Source organism: Stenella coeruleoalba (genome assembly GCF_951394435.1).
Source record: "Stenella coeruleoalba genome assembly, chromosome: 11".
Lineage (NCBI taxonomy): Eukaryota > Metazoa > Chordata > Mammalia > Artiodactyla > Delphinidae > Stenella > Stenella coeruleoalba.
This window is the reverse complement of record NC_137157.1, coordinates 64,995,146-65,015,011: the sequence shown is the minus strand read 5'-3', so window position 1 is coordinate 65,015,011 and position 19,866 is coordinate 64,995,146. Positions and strand designations below refer to the sequence as shown.

The 19,866-nt window shown below is 41.8% G+C and overlaps 1 protein-coding gene across 2 annotated transcripts in view; it reads left to right on the top strand.

The window, feature by feature from the left end:
* The first annotated feature begins 449 nt into the window (after positions 1-449).
* The window catches only part of PCED1B (PC-esterase domain containing 1B), a 75,509-nt gene continuing 56,092 nt past the window's right edge, over positions 450-19,866 (top strand). The window contains exons 1-2 of one of the 2 annotated variants that reach the window (XM_079936094.1): positions 450-1,368; positions 8,348-12,246. In XM_079936094.1, coding sequence (XP_079792220.1) covers positions 8,404-9,723 — 1,320 coding nt within the window. In that variant the 5' untranslated portion in view covers positions 450-1,368; positions 8,348-8,403 and the 3' untranslated portion in view covers positions 9,724-12,246. Of the gene's footprint in view, positions 1,369-8,347; positions 12,247-19,866 lie in introns of those variants that run through there. The other variant, XR_013830388.1, reaches the window with a different exon arrangement.

Sequence of the window (19,866 nt, the reverse complement as noted above, 5' to 3'; positions counted from 1 at the left end):
CAGCCAGTGTTGCAGGCGTAAATTATAGAGCAGTTCTCTGAAAATGCACAGCAAAATATGCCATCATTCTCACGGATGATCGATATTTACCTTTAGGAAGATTGTTCAAAGGTCACAAGAGAATTATGTTAGGAATTCAGCCACAGTTTGATGGGAGGATAATGGCATCCAGAGAATTTAGAAGTGGTAAGTCTAAGTCACCAAGTCACGCAGACTAAGTCACTCCTTGCCCCCCCCCCCCCCACTTGGAACTCACCTGAACTCACCTTATTCTACTCACCAGAAGATGTCAGGCACTCAGGAGACAAGTTTGGGCTAGCTAAATTTACTGAGCACTTAAAAATATGGTAGACCTCATGTTAAGGACTTTACATGTGTTCATTTAACCCTCACTTCTTAAGAAATCTATAGTAGTATTCCTGTTTTACAGGTCAAAATTCTGAAGTGTTACTCTACCCAGGGTCTCAGAGGCTAGTAAGTGGTGGAGCAGGATATAAACCCAGAGGGCTGACTCGAGGGCCCACCCCCTCAGCCTCTGTGCTTTATGGCCTCAATTCGGAGTCATCTGCATACAAATAGTAATTGATATGGGGACTGTATCATTTGTTTCCTTCCCAAATGGGACATTTAGGGGGAGGGTCGCTATTAACGATTACGCTGGGAAAGCAGACGTAAACCAGAAAAGCTGGGGCAATTAGGAGTGTGTGTTCACCTTACGGGTGGACGCCAAGAGCGTGGATGAATCCAAAGGAAAGAATGTTGAAGAAAAGAAGAAAGGAGCCAATGAGTGGGCCTTGAGAAAGACCGACATCTGGGGATGGCCAGAGGAAGAGAAACTCACACAGGATACCGGGGGAGGTGAGACAGGAGACCAGGGTGTCAGAGTCTCCGGCAGAGTCGTGGAAGGGAGTCACCATCGGTGCCCCAGCCCCAAGGAGCTAGGAATGCTACAGATGTGATAACGACCGAGAAGTAGTCGCTGAAAGGAGCAACAAGGAAATCGCTGGGGATTTACTGACAAACGTTTCGCTTTGGTGCAGTTGGAAGCCAAAATCAAGTAAAAGGAGGAGTGAGTGGGAGGTGAGGACCCAGACGCAGCCAGTTCAAACAACTTTGCAAGAAGTGGCCTTGAAGGGGAAGCAAAAGATAGGACTGTCTTGGAGGTGGAGTCAAAGACGTTTCCTTTCTTTTTTAAAGCAAGAAACTAGAATGTGTTTAAGGTTTAAAGAAAGGAGTCAGCCCCAGGAGATTGAAGGAAACACAGAAAGCATCATTCTCCCCTCTCCGGGGGACCTCCTGGAGCAAAGTGCCTGAGGATGTAGGAGGACCAGCCACCTGAGCTGAGGGATCACCTTTACACCTGAGGAGGTACAGCTCTGCCCCTTTGGGAGGGAGGAACGGGGAGCTGTGGGTTTGAGGGAGGCAACCAGAGCGAGCTGCCTTCTGCCGGCTCAGCATTCTTCCCACAGGGAGGGGTTGCTGTGCGGGGGGTTTAAAGGTGCCTAATGCACGTCGGCACTGGCCTAGACCTCTGATGGACGCTGACCTTGATCTCTTTTCATCTTCACTATTATTGAGTGACATGGGGGATATTACCCCTGTTTGACACCAGAAAAAAACCGTGGCTCGGGGCAGTGGGCAGGCAAGAGCGCACGGCTGTTCAAGGCCAGACGCCACATCTGACTATGTCGTCTCCTCGAAGTGAAAGCCAGGTCACTGCCTTCCAGTATCTTTCATTCCTGTTAGAGGAGTAACAGGTAGGGAGTTAGCAAATGTAGGGTTTTTTTGTTGTGTTTGGCCTCACCACGTGGCTTTTGGGATTTTGTAGTTCCCCGAGCAGGGACCGAACCCTGCCCTTGGCAGTGAGAGCTTGGAGTCCTAACCACTGGACGGCCAGGGAATTCCCACAAGTGTAGTTTAAATAATGGTTCGAGACCAGAATGTGGAAGTTCGTCATAGGCTGTACGTGATTGAAATCATATTTTGTTTATACGAATTGCTTTGATTTTTTTACTTTAGGGGGTCCTTTGGTAAAACACAAGGTTTTTGTTTGTTTGTTTGGTTGGTTTTTTTTTAATGGGGCTCTTTGGATAAAGGCTCCATAGTTTATCTTTGTTTTTATAGAAGTTACCTGCATATCAGGTATTATGAACCCCCACTTCGTTCATAAAGGATGTCCCCTGCGTTTCTTTGTATAATCCATAAGAAATTTTTATATTGGACTATTACTATGGGGAAAATATGCTGCCTTAAGGATTTTTAAACTTGGTAATTTTCAAATTCTTCAAATGTGTGAAATTCTTCTGCTGATACTTTGTTACAAAAGAATCCCAAATTAAGATTGTGGCCTGGTGAGGATGGTATGGATACCAAGGGAATTATGTCCACAGTGATTCCTGCCTCCACAAGGAAAACTTGTGGTTACATTAATCTAAATGTTCGAAGCTCATTCATCTAAATTCAATTTTCCATTTATGCCACATGTTTCTGAGATTTTAGCTGTGGTGTATAAGAACTAACTGAATAACCAAGTGAGATATATAGGTCATATGACATATGTGTTGGGATGGGGTAGAGAAACCATGAGAGTTGTTGCGGGATGGGAGCCAAACTTGCAAAATGACACCTGTCACAGCCCCAGGTATACACGGTGTTTTCTAAATTTTTACTGAATGAATGGGCTGCAGAGCTGAGGCCTGTATTAGAGGTGAGGGGTGTGGGATTAAAATCGGTCTTTCCAATGGCTAATATTTGGAAATCATCTTTCTATTGCTTTATGTATCACGGTATCTCACAGTACTTTCGTGCATCTTTAAAAATTGCTCCTAAAACCACTTTAAAAAATAATAGGCCTGCACTATTTCCCATTTTTGTGTTTACAGAGGAGTAGAATGTTAACTGACTTGCCCCAAATCGAAAGATCAATCTCTTGAGAATCCCCATCTGCGGAAAAGAGAAGTTTGCTTTCCTAAAGAGAAGTTTGAATCTTTTGCTTTTCTCTTTTCTTTGGAAACTTTACATGATACGCAATTTAATTTTTGACCAGTTTAAATTCCACGTAGAATACTAAACAAACACCGAAAACTGGTAAGCTGTATAGGTGAGTTCACGAAAAATCATTTTCTTATTTGTAACATCTAACCCATTAACGTTTAAGGGGATCTTGGATAGTTCAAACATAGATCTGATCACCAAAAATGCAGTTAGAAGGAAATAAAGTATTTATATTCCTAATACAGTGTTGCATTAAGACGGTTAGTCATATGCAAGAAACTTCTAAACTAGTTAGAAGTACTTCCTACAACTAATCAGAACAACGTCCTAATTGTTAGTGATTACCTCTGTGATTTAAGACTTCTTTGCAGGGTCTCCACAGTAACTGGCCTCTATATCTTTGCCACTCTTCCTTTGACTAAAGATATTAGGAAAAGAAAAAAACGAACCTAATTTCTACAACACATTGATTAATGAAGAACAATGCTATGTGTTTGGTTTGTGATAGTTATAAAGCAATAGTCAGTGATTTACGAGTGACGGTTTATGAAGCTATTAAAAAAGCAATTAGCCCCAAATGGAAATCTAAGCAAGATGCCTAAACGTAATTTATTATAGTAGTAGCCATTATTAATGTATATTTCTGTCAGAGCTTTAGCCAAAGCCCAAATTTTACTTTGAAAACAGAAAAACATGGAACTACTTATAATTTAAGGAATCATCATAAAACTCTTTTAAAAATCGATTTTAATTTGAGGCTGGAATCACAGATTGCCTTGGATCATCCGCCTGTCTCCTCCCTCCCCTTGGACTCTTCCTACTGGCTTTGATATGTCATTTACATACATCAGTTCTAGCTGTTAGCTCCTTTGATATTTGTATGTGTCCACTTTCTTACTCCTCCTCTTGAGAGAAGAGACTGCCTTTTTATACCTACTCCTTGCACCTAGCACGATATCTAGTTCTCAATGAATTCCTTAATGAATGAATGAATGCGTCAGTTGATCTATAAAATAGCTACCAAAACTAATAAGTTTTGCAAATTTGAAGCAAAGAAAAACTCTTAAGCCAGAAAGATCACTGATCTGACTGTTTTCAAATCCCTTTTTTGTTTCATTTTTATAAATAAAAGCTTTGAAAATGGAACTTACCAACTTTTTTTTTTTTTCCAGACCAGAGAAGATTCAGCTCTCCAAATTATTCTTCACTCACACCTCTGAAAAAAATCACTTTGTTTTTATTAGGTTTTGTTTTTAATGCTTGGCATCTTAGTTTTTAAATGATTTTTTTTCCCACAGTTATAGTCCTGAGGATGTCTGATTTGTTAATTCTGTTGTGACAGGAAGTTTATCAAGAATTTCATGAATTTCCTTTCAGTTTCAGCTTCTAACTGGAATGCTTCTTTCCAGTCATTTCCCTCTCCCTTCTTGCCTACAGTCCAATCTGCATGTTGCATTGCAGAAGAACAATAAGAAATTCTTAGGCGGGCATTTTTGCCCAGTTTTGGCTCCAAGCCCTTGGAACACCATCTGGGTGGATTAGGTTCACTGGTCAGGATATAGGGCAGCCAGAATTTCTCAAACACTGTGAGACTCTGAAATCTGTCGAAGTTTGTTTTGGTTATTCTAAAATCCAGGTCTTTTAATTTTTGTATGTCTCTAGCTTGAGATCAAGGTATATATCTATATCTATATCCTCACTTGATATATCTATATCCTCACTTGACCCCCCAACCCCCTAAGTACGCATGGACCCCTCTCCCTAGCAGGCAGAGTAAAGGATTACCTGCCTGTGCTTAAAGGCACACTGAAACACTCTTCTCCCATCTTGCCCTCAAATATTTCCCTGACATGAGCCAAGCTTTTGGATTCAGACTCACCTGCAGGGGTTCTGCTCTAAGGGGTGCCTCCTACAGGGACAGGCTTTGCCATCAGTAGTTTTAAATCTTAGCTCCATCACATGAAGATCCTTCCCTATAACATGGAAAGAATAAGAACCTTCTCACAAATCAGATAATATTTACAAAGCACTTGGCATCTGGTAGCTGTCCAATAAATGTTAATTTTGCTTTTTTCAAAATCTTTCACTTGCTTCTTCTCATTTTATCTTCACAGAACCCTGCTAGACAAACGGCACAAATATTGTAACCCCCTTTTACAGATGATTAACCGGGTGTTCTGAAACTTGCTCAATGAATTATTATTGATTATAATATTTATAATTATATATATAATAATATATAATACAATATTATATAATAATATAATATTATATATTGTGTATATAATTATGACTATTAGAAATAGTCATTCATGCTATTTGTCAGGACATTGTTCTAACCACTTTATATTTAATCTTCAGATCAAATCTCTGAAGTGGGTGCTAAAAGTCCCATTTTACAGATGAGGAAAATTAAGGCAGAGAAAGGCTAAATAAGTTGCCCAGGGATAAAGAACTAGCAAAAAGAAGAGCTGAGATTCAAACCCAGATAGTGTGGCTCTGAAAGCAATGCTCTTCACCAGTATACTTAAGAGCCTCCGTTTTCCACAGCTTTTAAGTAGCGGATTTGACTCACATTGTGAGTTCAGCTCTAGGGACGTCGTACTCAGAGAAGGAATGCACTGGGCCGTGTAAACACAGTACCACTGAAGGAGAGAGCGCTGGGTTATCCCATCTGCCAGCCTAGGGGAGGGAACTCCAGTGGAAGGGGATGATGTCCTCTACTCTAGGGCAGGGGTCCACAACCCCCAGGCTGTGGACTGGTACAGGTCCGAGACCTATTAGGAACCGGACCACACAGCAGGAGATGAGTGACAGGTGAGTGAGCGAAGCTTCATCTGCTGCTCCCCCGTCGCTTCCCATTGCTCACATTACTGCCTGTGCCACATCCCCAGCCCCGCCCCATCCATGGAAAAATTGTTGTCCATGAAACCGGTCCCTGGTGCCAAAAAAGGTTGGGGACCGCTGCTCTAGGGGACTAGAACAGAATATGACAAGAGTCCAGCCCAGAGAGGGCACATATAGCTGGGGTGGCATGGGAGCCCTGAAAACACTGGGAAAGGTTTTCCCCTTCACTTTGCACTTTGGAGACTTGGGTCTAGGGTAGAGTAATCCTGTTCACAAAGACCCCTGAAAGTCCACCGCTCATTCTGTCTTCATGGCACTTAGCACTTTCAACTTTTTATTACAGTTACCAATGAATATATGTGATCTGCTCCTGAAGGGCGAGACCAGGTTTTATTCATTTTTATATGCTGCATGTGGAGCATTTAGTCAGTGCTTAGTGTGAGTTGGATGAATAAATGAATATAAACTAGTGAACATGCCTGAGCCCCAAGGGGATCTGGAGTTTGCTTAATTATGTTTTATTTTGTTGCACCACAATGAGCAAAATCCTAGTTTGAAGCTTTTTATCTGATAGCAAAAACATTTAAATGAAGATTCATGTAAGCCAATATTTCAAACTGTTCTCTTAGTGGAGCACTTTTGTACTCCATCCATCTTCATGTTTTTATTTTTGTACTCATACCCATTTAAAACCACAAATAGTATAGCTTTAAAAAACCAGATGTGTAATTTACACCTATTAAAATGTTTACTAATGCATGAGAGCCTGCGAATAGCAAGCCACAGCAGATTTTAACAGCTTCTGTGTAAGTGTGTGAAGTGGATGTCATGTTCCTCCCCATGTGAGATTTGCCAGTAGTATTTTAGTGTGTTTCCACCTTTTATTCATTAGTGGATATGGCTGTAAATGGCAGCTTGAAATAAACTCGATCTGAAGTTCTGAAGACAAGTTTCACAACTTCTGACGTTTTATTCAGTGTAACTGGGGAAGAAAAATCTTTTCCTCTACACTTTTAGGTTCAGTGTCTGGGGCCCTGTGAATAAAACTAACAAAAGATAGATTAACAGGAGAAAAGGCACACAATTTTTGTGAATATTTATGTGCATAAAAGTTCACAGAAAAGGAATGAAACTCAAAGAAGCGGTGAAACTTGGGCTTATACACTATTCGGGGTTTTTTTTTGTTTTTTTGTTACGCGGGCCTCTCACTGCTGTGGCCTCTCCCGTTGCGGAGCACAGGCTCCGGATGCACAGGCTCAGCGGCCATGGCTCACGGGCCCAGCCGCTCCGCGGCATGTGGGATCTTCCCGGACCGGGGCACGAACCGGTGTCCCCTGCATCGGCAGGCAGACTCTCAACCACTGCGCCACCAGGGAAGCCCGGGCTTCTATACCATTTTAACAAAGAACAAAGGGTATGAGTTTCAAGGGATGGTAAATTGTGGGGAAGGGATTTATGGGGGTACTAATGGAAAATAAGGGCTCTTTTGGTAAGGTTTGTTTATGCAGACTCATCTCGGGGTTGACAATTCACTGTCTTCTTCCTCGGCTCTTCTCTCCTTGCTGGGGGAAGGGGCACCTTCCTCAAAAGGAAATTTATGCCCTGCTTTTAGGTTCATAGTGGGAGGGCGGAGAACTCTTCCTGTATCTATTGATTCTCAGTGGCCTTTAGCTAAAATATTTCTTATGCCAAAGCATAGTTGGGGTTGGCATATTCTGATCTCCTTCAAGTGAAACACTAAGAATATTACAGCTGAAACACACGTGAATTATTTCCAATTTTATTTATTTCTTACAAGTCCCATTAATAAGAAACAGTTGCTCGCTTGTAAAAGAAATCTGTTTTTAAGAATACCTGGCATATGTGCTCTTCCTTTCTGCGGCCTGTTGCATTTCATTAAATTCCTTTTAAGTTATTAAAATTGATTTAAGACTCTATAAAGTATATTTACAAAAAGGGGAGGGGGAGGCAAGTCACCCATAATCCTACCGTCCTATAAAAAACTGTTTTTTGCCTATTTTCTTTCAGTGTGCTCTATGCATATCTATTTTATACCATTTCAGGGAAATGGGGCACACATATGGTAACTTCCTCAACTTAACAGTATATATCACACTCTCCATGTTCTTGCTTGATATAATCCTCAGTATTTAACAGCTGCAAAATTTGCCTAACCATTCTCCAGTTGTCAGACTTCTGGGCGGCCTCCAGGCCGGTGGTGGGGTATCTTGTGGTGGTTGTACCTCCAGCCCGGGAGGGCAGGGCCCCCACCCCCCGGCCAGGTGGAACCTGGGTTTCCTGGGTGTTCAGAGTTACGTCTCAGGCAGAAACTGCGTGCAGGCCAACCAGGGCTTGTGGCTCCAGGCTCCCTTCCTTCCGGGCTGACGGTAGCGGAGCCCCGCCCCTGCAGGGGCTCCAGGCTAAAGTTCCATCCCCGTCCCCGGGCCCTCCCAAACCGTCCTGCCCGAGGTGGACCCTTCCCATATGCTCTCTCCTTCTGTCCTAGACATCCGCAGAGCCACCGAGTGAAAGGAAGGAGCTAGGCGGCGCGTCCCGGGCGTCATGGTCCACCTGCTCGCCTCCGAAGTACGGCAGCTACTTCACAACAAGTTCGTGGTCATCCTGGGGGACTCGGTCCAGAGGGCCGTGTACAAGGACCTGGTGCTCCTGCTGCAGAAGGACTGCCTGCTCACACTCAGCCAGCTCAAGGCCAAGGGAGAGTACAGCTTCGAGCAGGACGAGCTGGTGCAGGGGGGCAAGCAGGGCCGCATGCATAACGGCACCCATTACCGCGAGGTGCGCCAGTTCTGCTCCGGCCAGCACCTGGTGCGCTTCTACTTCCTGACACGCGTGTACTCCGACTACCTGGAAGCCATCCTGGAGGAGCTGCGTTCGGGCGAGCACGACCCGGACCTGGTCATCATGAACTCCTGCCTCTGGGACCTCACCAGGTACGGGGAGGACTCCTGGCCGAACTACCTGCAGAACCTGGAGAGCCTGTTTGGGCGCCTGCGCCAGGTGCTGCCCGAGTCGTGCCTCCTGGTTTGGAACACGGCCATGCCCGTGGGCAACAACATCAATAGCGGCTTCCTCCCGCCCGAGCTCCGACCCGCGGCCTCCACACTGAAAACCAACGTGATTGAGGCCAACTTCTACAGCTCTGTCGAGGCCCAAAAGCACGGCTTCGATGTGCTGGACTTGCACTTCCACTTCCGCCGCCACACAGGGAAGTACCTGCAGCCCGACGGGGTGCACTGGAACGAGCGAGCGCACCGGCATCTCTCCCAGCTTCTGCTGGCCCACGTGGCCGACGCCTGGGGGGTGGAGCTGCCCCAGCGTGACCCAGTGAGCAAGTGCATCAAGGATGGCCCCGCGAGGGGAGGACCTGGCCGGAGACTTGAGAGGCAGCTCCCGGCCTGCAGAGATCAACCGGCCTTCCCTCCTCCACACCGACCCTTGCCTCTGCCTGGGTGCTGCCCCCTGCTCCCCACGCCATCTCCCCGCCCACCCCAGTTCCCACTGCTGCCCCCAAAACCCCGTCCCATCCCCCTTCAGCAGGTGACACCCCCGTTCCTTGTCTGTCCCCAAGATGCCGATTTTTCTTCAGACCGTCCTTTCCAATCGGATCAGTTCTCCTTGAACCATTTCCATTCAGATATTCTCCCATCTACCCAGACAGAATTTGCCTTCGATGGTGACTTTATGTTTAGTCCCCAGCCGCCTAGGCCCCCCTTCCCCCAACCCTGTTATCAGCAGCGGGCCCCTGTGGTCCATAGGGGTTTTCCCCGGTATTGTCCCCGTGGCCCCTACTTGCCCTGGAGAGGGAGGCCCAGAAATTCCAAGAGAAGGGCCCCAGCCTATAGAGAGCCAAGGCCTCAATAGACTGACTTGGGTGCCTTCCTCCTCATGCACATGGACTGGACAGATCGTCCGACTCTCCCCAGACAGACTGACCTTGTTAACTGAAGCCTTTGGTCCATTGCTGTTATCAGTAATGGCAGGGAAGGGCAGTCTGACCTATTCTTGCTGGCTGTCGCCTCTCACTGCACTCTGCACTCTGCGAGGGGGAACCAGGCATCATTCCTGCCTCCCCACTGCCTATTCTCTTTGTCTTTTTGTAAATATAAAATTGAAATTAACAAGTGGTTTCATAAAAGTCGTTGTGGGTTTTGTGAGTCTGTATTTAGTGGTGCCTCTCCCTTCCATTGAACACTTAGCTTCATAAGAGCAGGGACAGTATCTGCTGTAGAGTTACGGCCCCTTGATAAACTACTCAAAATGGAATTTCTCTAAAGGGTTTCCATAAAATGGATCTGATTCCTTACAAATAAATAAAAGAACTTTAACTTTTTGTGGTGATATTTTCCAGAGATTCTCGAAGAATCATGGAATTTCAGAACTGAGAGAACTAAAAACATAAAATTTAACTAACATTTACAAACAGGGAATCTGAGGTCAAGAGGTGAGTGACTTGTTCTAGGTCACACAGAAAAATCACTCCTCCACTAGTCTTTCACAGTTTATACTAGTATCAGTTTATATTAACTTTCAAACTTGATTTATACTGCAACAAACCAAGAAGGGAAGTTTACCAAACATGGTCTTTCTATGGAAGTGATGATGAAAAACCCTTATAGCTCCATAACCAGAGGCTTATTGGTTATGTAAACTAGAGTGAATGGCATGCTTATGACCTTATGATTTCTTTAATAGTCTTGAGTTTGGGGCTTGAGAAAATTAAGTTGCACTCAATGACAATGTGAATCATCATAGGGTAAAACTAGGAGTTGGAAGGGACCACCCAGTGCACAAATCCCTTCCTTGTAAATTGGACAGGTGGACCCCACCATCTCTTCTCTGTTTCGTAAGAATGTTAACATCATTGAGATTGTTTAAATGTTAGGCCCTTTGTCACACTAGACTGGTGAAATGTTAATGCCTAGATAAAACAGTCAAAATAAGGCATGACTAAAATTGTCCAGATAACAGGGTTTTTCATTGAATTGATTTGACTGTTTTACAGGTCCTCAATTGGACCATCCCTAACTTTGGCAATGAGGGTCAGGAAATGTTATTCTGCAAAAATGGAATCCATGAAATCACAAGACATGGATGAGATCAGCTATTTACAGAAGAAATACGTGGAAACTTTTAATCCACTAAAACACCGTAAGAAAATAGGGCCTTTATCTTACTTATCTTTGGGTCTGAAACCCTAGCACAATGTCTGGAACTTAGTAAGTACTGAATAATATTTCTTGAATGAATCAGGGAGTGAATGATGAGGTGGAGTATGTGTTCCTGGTGAGACTACACGAGATGAGGTAAACTGACATTTAATCTTTGTGGTCCATTGGAGGGAATCTTACCAAAATAGGGTCATGATGATCTTTGAGGACTCTAGAAAGGTAGTGCCTACAAGTCAAAATTTGCCAGAATGTCCCAACATAATCAGGAGAGGGACCCGCCTGACCAGTGTAAATGTTCTCATCCCATGGAGATGAGTGCAGCAGGCTATGAGATTTGGTAACATCAGGCGTCAGGATGAGCCCGTTGCCATCATTCTGGCTTTACAATTCCCAAGCAAGATCAAGCAACATTTAGCTGCGGATCTAAGTTAAGTTGACCCATTTAGTATTTCTACTTCCGTGAATAAGCCAATTAATTGATGTGTTGTGCTTTATATCTCTCTCGTGAGTTAAGTTAGTATGTATTCGTCCTCCTTAATCTGATGATGCCTAATGAACCAAGGAGAATGAGTTCTTAGACATACAGCGCTGAGCACCGGACACTGACTCGATGATGAATCCACTAGGTTATGGATTAAGTGGCACTGATCCCTTAACAGTCCTGTTTCTCTTAGCTCTTTAGGAGTACGGGTAAACTCAGATAATCTTCTTCCCACGTGTATTCATTTCCTATGGCTGCTGTAACAAATACTACAAACATGGTGGCTTAAAACAACACGTATTTATTCTCTTACAGTTCTGGAGCTCCAAAGTCCAAATCCATTAGCCCAGAGTAAAATCCTTACCATGTCTTATGCTGTCCCACATGATCAGGCTTCTGCTTGTCCCTGCAGTGTTATCTTTTGGAACTCTCTTCGTTGTTCTTTACATGTTCAACCCCACAGGACTCCTTTCTATTTTTACAAGATGTCAAACTGTTGTATAACTTGGGTCTATGCACTTGCTCTTCCCTTTGTCTGGAATGTTCAACATCCTCTACTCCCTAGTTCTTTGGATCTCTGACTCTTCATCCTTCCCCCCACACCTTCCAAGTCATCTCCTAAGTGGCCTTCCATGACCATCTGAGAGTGCTGTTAGGATCATCGTAACACACTCTTCATCTCCTTTGTGTTGCTCCCCACTCAGTGGCGTCAATGGCTGCTCGTTTTTTAGCTTCTCCAGGAGTCTTGCTTGCTGTTGAATTCCCAATGCCTATTAGCAGGGTGCCTGGCAAAGAAGGTGTTCAAGCATGTTTACTTTAGTTAAATGTTCAAGAATACAATTACTTCACATTCTATCCTTAAGTAAGAATGCAATTTACATCAGAATTGAGCTGTATTTGTTTACTTTTCTTTCCAAACTGTCTACAGAACTCTCCTATAACTTTACCTCAGTCATTCTGGGAAGCTAAGGCCCCCTGGACCTCCCCCCGACTGGGAGTTAGAGCCTGAGGGCATCTTCAATGGCCTTTCTGTTAATTTCCTACATACCCTGACCTTATCTTCCAGCCTAGAGCTTTCTTCTGTGCCCATTTTTTTTGCTATTGTCTTCTTGTTCCTTAAGTCAAGAAACCTAGCAATGCAATCAAGCTATTGTCTGGTAAAAAAGAGCCAAAATTATTCAACCTTTATGAGAGAAATTATTGCTCTATTGTTAAGACTCAGAATTCAGGGTTCATTTGGCCTATTCTTTCCAGCCTCAAGAAATGACAGCTTTTTTATATTTGACTCTTGTCTGCAGTTTTCTGGGGGGGGAAAAAAAAAAAGGAAAATTAATGATTAAATTAACATCTGTGCAGCGTATTTCTCACAAGATTCTATAATAAGATATACTATGTTATACCAAAAGCCAAAACTTTAAAGCTGTAACTTTTTTGTTGTTGTTGTTAGTACAAGCAAAGCAAGGCCCAACATTTGAAAACAAATGGAAACTTACATCCTCCCACAGGATCAGAATCAGCCCCATCCCTGGTCAGCCGCAGAGCTCTTGCTGGTTCCCATGCGCCCCCCTCCAGCTTCCCACTCCCAACCCCTCCCCCGCATCTGCACTGCATAACAGCCAGGGACAATTTTCACTTTAAATTCTGGAGTTGTATGTAGCAGCAGCTCCATCTCTGGAGCTTTCAGTTTCACGAATTCCGCAAAGGTAAGTTGTTTTGAAAACGTAGATCATGTCAGAGAAAGGATTTACCGTTGTTTTCAGCTACCGTATGTCTGTTGCTGTAAACTAGAAACAGTATTCTCATTGTCACAACTTTAAGAAAAGCCTTTATCACTGCATGCTTAATTTATAGATATAATTCTTCATGAGACTTTACCCATTAATCTTTAAAGAAACATGTTCTAAACATGTCCCTTTAAGCCATAATCTTTACCCCTCATGCATTCTGTGGGCAAGGATGCTTACAAAAGGGTTCACTCTACAGTCACCCACGTGGAAACTCACAATGGCTTTTAACGCATTAGAGGCTCTGAGAAGTTCTGTATGAAATAAACTTGATTCAATGTATCTAACCTAGTATTTCCAAGATTTATTTAACCACAGACCACTTTCATATGTAGCATCTTTTAAAAGCAGGTTTGGGGAAATATTATGCTAGAGAAGCCCAGATAAAATAGTTGGGCTAAGTGAAGAGAAAAGGTTTGTTGGTGACACTTTATATATGAAGCCCTTTTTAAATGGAGCATTATAATCATCTGTGCCCAAATATGGGCTAAAATTGATCAGATAAACCTGGGACAAGTCCGAGATTAGCTAGTTAATCAAAGTGGGATGAAATGTACAAGGAATGGTTGCCCTCTTCTTCCCCCAAGATGGGGGAGGCATCAGGACAGTCTTCCTTGACAACAAGCATTGGGGTGGGTCTCCTCCAGCCTGCAGAGTATGGCGTGGAGTGGAGGTATCCCACCCCAGGTATTTGATGCCCAGCACAGGGTCACAGAACATCCTAAGACACATCCCAGTGGAGCATGGTAATGGGAAGTGGAGAATAAACAATATTCTGAAACTGAGCAGAGATAGTCATTCAACACAGCCCCCTCTGCCTATGGACTGAAAGTTTGTGTCCCCCACCACCCCAAATCATATGTTGAAACCCTATCCCACCATAGGATGGTATTAGGAGGTGAGGCTTTGGGGAGATAATTAGGATTTGATGAGGGCATGAGGATGGATCTCTCATGAGTGGGATTAGTACACTTGTAAGTTTCACAAGAGTGCTTGCTTCCTCTCTCTGCTCCTCCCTGTGTGAGGACACAACAAGAAGTTGGAAAAAGAGGGGCCTCGCCAGAATCCAGCCATGCTGACACCATGATCTCAGACATCCAGGATCCAGCACTGTGAGAAATAAATTTCTATTGTTCAGAAGCCACTCAGTCCACAGTACAGTAGACTCCCTTATCCACAGTTTCACTTTCCATAGTTTCAGTTACCTGTGGTCAATTGTGGTCCAAAAATATTACATGGAAAATTCTGGAAATAAACAAGTCATAAATTTTAAATTGTGCACCACTCTGAGTAATGTAATGAAGTCTCTCACCCACCTACCCCCACTCCACCCGACCCAGGATGTGAATCGTCCATTTGTCCAGCGGATCCCACCCACTGGTCACTTAGTAGAGGTCTGGATTATCAGATCAACTGTTACTCTGTCACAGTGCTTGTGTTCAAGTATCTTCTATTTTACTTAATAATGACCCAAAGCACAAAAGTAACTATGCTGGCAATTTGGATGTTCTCTTACTGTGCCTAATTTATAAATTAAACTCCATCATAGGTATGTATGTGTAGGGAAAATCATAGTATCTATAGGGTTCAGTAATATCCAAAATTTTAGGTATCCACTGAGGGTCTTGGAACACATCACCTGCAGACAGGGGCGAACTACTGGACTTGATACAGCAGCCGAAATAAGACAGATGTTCAGTCCCCAAAATGTTTTTGACGCCTATTCAGATTGGGATCCACTAAAGAATCACACATTGCATTATTATGTCTCTGGATTTCTTTTAATCTAGAAGAGAACCCAAAGCACTCCCTTCTTTTTTTCATGGCATTGACTCATTGAAAACATTTGTCCTGCAGAATGTTCCACTTTCTGAGCTTGTCTAATGATTTCTTCATAATGTCATTTAACTTTTACTTTATCCCCTGTGTCTCCTATAAAGTGAATGATAGATCCAAAGGTTGGGTTTAGAGGCAAGTTAAATGCTTTTGGTAGAACACGTCACAGACAAGGCAGTGAGCTTCAACTGTACCACAGGAGAGGGCATATAAGCTGGTTCCCATTATTCTATGCTGAGATTGATCACCAAGTAAAGAGTGACAGTCGAAGTCCTGAACTTCAAAGTTATGTTTTCCTACTTGCAACCAGCAAGTGTCTTGTGGGTGGTACATTGGTACCAAGTCAATATTCCGGTTCCTCATCAATCTTTCACTTGATGGTTTTAACACACATTGATGATTCTTGCTCGAAACAGAGATTTCATTAGAGGTGGAAAAATGGTGATTTTCTGATTTTACCACTGTTTGCACATTTCTTAGCTTGGCATTCTTTTGTAAAGAAGAGATTTTCTTCATCTACGGGAGTTGTTTGCTTACTCTGAGATACACTTCCTACAGAAAAGCCTGGTCACCATGAGATATGGTAATGGATACAGGTGGACTCTATTCTCAGACCCCCTTATCCATTCTGCCCCCCATCAATCATCTAGGTGTCCACTGACACAGACCCAGACACAGGGAGAAAGGCATAACTCTGATCATCTGAAATGTGATTCTAGACAGAAGCCAGGTATTTGAAACAACCCCATAAAGAGCATAAAGAGCCCCAATATTAACACTGGGAAATAAGCTCGGAGCTAGAACAATACCAAAGATATAGACCAGATGGAGATGAACTTGCAAACAGTGGACAAATTGTCCTGATTTTGCAGATGGGAAGGAATCAAAGTCTGGGGATTAGCTTAGACTCTATAAAATCTACCCAGTGGGTTAGTTAATAAATGGACAATAAAATGGAAAAACTCCTTTGCATATCAAGTGATCTTCATTTTGGTATTATATCTCCCTTAATTGACCAATAAATAAATGATTACACATCAGAGTGAGGGTATTTATGTGTCTATGTCAATCTGCAAATGATATACTAGTCTCTAATTAGTTTATTGACAAATACATATTTGTTAACTCAATAAAAGTATTTATTAGGCAATACATTAAATTTTCATGGCTAGAGATAAAATTTAGATAAGAAATCATATTATATAAGGTTATTCAAGGAAATTACTACTGGGTGAATTAACTTAAGAATGCTTTACTAAGTAATTCCTTAATACCATGTTCTCACTTTTCCACTGGAATACCTCTAATGGTGGAGGAGGCTGAACCTTTACCTACAGGAGGTCTCCCTGCAGCAGCGTAGCCCCCAAATTAAATTTATTTCATGCCTCATATTAAAATATTAATGGATAGAATCTAAAAAAAATGATACAAATGAACTTATTTACAAAACAGAAATAGACTCACAGACATAGAAAACAAACTTATGGTTACCAAAGGGGAAAGAGGGTGGGTAGATAAATTAGGAGTTTGGGATTAACAGATTCACGCTACTATAAATAAAATAGAAAAAAACAACAAGGACCTACTGTATAGCACAGGGAACTATATTCAGTATCTTGCAATAACCTATCATGGAAAAGAATCTGAAGAAGAATATATATGTATCAGTTAGAACGAACAGGAGATGTCAGAGCATTGAGGCCAAAGTTGACTCTGAAAGTTATCGTGAAGTTCCAGAGCCAGACCAGAAATGCAGATAAGATTACCAAGGTAAGCCAAAACAGCAGCACTAGAAAAAAGTGAACTTAACCTTGAACAATTTCTCAATGAAGATAAAAGCTAGGAGAAGATATGATGGAGGTGGAGTCCTTTGAAAAATGTCCATTAGAATTATGTTCAGTTCTTTGCTTTAATAAAGTTACCCTTGTGTGAAAATTAAAATATATATATATGTGTATACACACACACACACACATATATATATATATATATATTCAGGGTTAATATATATTATATTGCTCAGGGTTAATATCAATATATATATATAACTGAATCACTTTGCTGTACACCTGAAACTAACATAACATTGTAAATCAACTATACTTCAATAAAAATTAAAAAATTAAATATTGAAATTCTATGTTCAACTCTGTACAGTTTAATTTAAAAAATAATGCTCTTCAAAACTGGGTAGTATCAGTGCTACAAGAATACAGTGGAATTTAGGGTCCTAATTTGTAAAATTAGGATGGTAGCATCCTACCTCATAGGTAGCATCCTACCTCATAGGATGATTATGGAGGGACATCAACCAAGTTAATGTTTATAAAGCCTTACAGCTGCGACTGGCACATACTTAGCACTATGAAAATATTTGTTAGATAAAATTAAAGATTTGTTCCAAGTTCATCCTACTGTTCTAGCTACCACTGTATAATCACCTTCAGGGTATGAGTAACCTAGTTTGGTGTATTTTTCTTTTTACTTATTTAGTTATTTATTTTTAACTGAAGTATAGTGGATTTACAATGTTGTGTTAGTTTCTGGTGTACAGCAAAGTGATTCAGTTACATATATATATATATATATATATATATACTTTCTTTCAGATTCTTTTCCCTGATAGGTTATTACAAAATATCGAGTATAGTTCCTGAGTGTGTTTTTAATATTGAAAGACGTTAAGTATGGTTGGAGTAGGATAAATAGGAGAATGGGGTTATTTATTTGGGCTAAGATAGAAAAGGGATCAAAGAACAGAGGAAAATGGGCATGGAGCCGTGCAGCTGGTGGAGGGCAGCGGAGCGGCCAGGCAGGTTAGTGGGGCAGCCACTTAGCAAACATTTCAGAGCACTGGCCACAGGCCCGGTGCTAAGTACTGGACTGAGGAAACTATAAGCAGTTGGTGAGACAACGAAGCAGAGCAGTGTTTTTGAGATCACTTGCATCAGAATCACTAAGGTGTTTGTGAAAAATGCACAATGTTTGTGGCGCTACCCTGATGCACGTGGTCAGAACTGCTGGGGCTGGGCCCAGGGATCAGGATTTTAAACAAACCCAATCCCTCTGTAACTACAATGTGAAAAGCACTCTTGTAAGGGATATGGCTTAGGGTTAATGACCTTTTCTTCTTACAAAAATAAAATTTTAAAATAATTTTTTAAAATACAACCCACTCACCAGTCAAAATAACCTAGAATTTTTCGCTGGAAGAAAATTTAGTAATCATTTAATCCAGTAATTCCTATCCCTGGTGGCTTGTTAGTGTAATCTGGGGAATGAAAAAACAAAAACAAACAAAAAAATAAGACAACAACAAAAGCCAGGGCACAGGCCCTACCCCAAGAAAACTAAATCAGAGATTCTGGGGCAAAAACCTGGATAAAAGTGTATTTCAAAGCTCTTAAATATTTCTAATTTACAGTCAAGATTAAGAATCACAAATCTGGTCCAGCCTCCTCATTTTGCAGATGAGGAAACTGGAGACTCAGAAATAACTTACTTAAGATGGTAGACCTCTCTTCCAAAAGTAATTGTGTCAGATAGACTAGCTGTGTATTAGTGTCATGATTTTCAAAATAAAGATAATAACCTATTAGTGAATTCTGATAACAATCTAGTGGTTCCCGACCAGAATTTTTAAAAATGAAATAGAGTAGAATAAAATATATCAGAGCACACATAGAGTAGAAATGATATTATGGGATGTGTGTGTGTGTTCTGTGATTAGATGTTAAATGTGATTCTTATTACGGGTTGTTGTCAAAAAAGTTGGAAAGTCCTGCCCTGGAGTTTCTTTCAATTCTAATATCTAAGGTTAGAAGCTGACATCTGTGTACAGGAGGGATGTACCTCCTTCCTCTGCCTGATAAGTAGCCCACAGGGAAGTTCTGGATGGCACTGAGGTCAAGAACATGGGATTAAGGATGCAAACACCTTGCGGTAAATGGCGTCTTGTGCCCCTTACTGGTGATGAGAGCTTGAATAAGAACCTAAACTCTTTATGGCTCAGCTACCTAAACTTTAAAATAAAAATAATAATACCCACCTCACAGGATTGTTAGTTTTGTTTTTTTTCTTAATTTTTAAAATTTTTATTTTTTATTTAATTTTTAAAGGTTACACTCCATTTACAGTTATTACAAAATATTGGCTATATTCCCCATATTGTATGATACATCCTTGTACCCTCTCTTACAGCCAATTGCTTGTACCTCCCACTGCCTCTTCCCCACTGGTAACCACTAGTTAGGTCTCTATGTCTGTGAGTCTGCTTCTTTTTTTGTTATATTCACTAGTCTGTTGTATTTTTTAGATTCCACATATAAGTGATATCATACAGTATTCTTCTTTCTCTGTCTGACTTATTTCACTTAGCATAATGCCCTCCAAGTCCCTCCATGTTGCTGCAAATGGCAAAATTTTGTTCTTTTTTATGACTGAGTAGTATTCCATTGTGTATATATAGCGCATCTTCTTTATCCATCCATCTGTTGATGGACTGTTAGGTTGCTTCCGTATCTTGGCAATTGAAAAAAGTGCTGCTAGGAACATTGGGGAGGATTGTTAGTTTTAAATGGCAGAATATCTATAAACACTTAGCATAATGTCTGGCATATAGTAATAATAAGTACAGACAATTAAAAATGCATTTGTGATCTATCGTTTCCTGACTCTAAGAGGAAAGAACTAAAAATATACCAAGAGTAGAATAGTCTTTGGACGGATGTGTAAT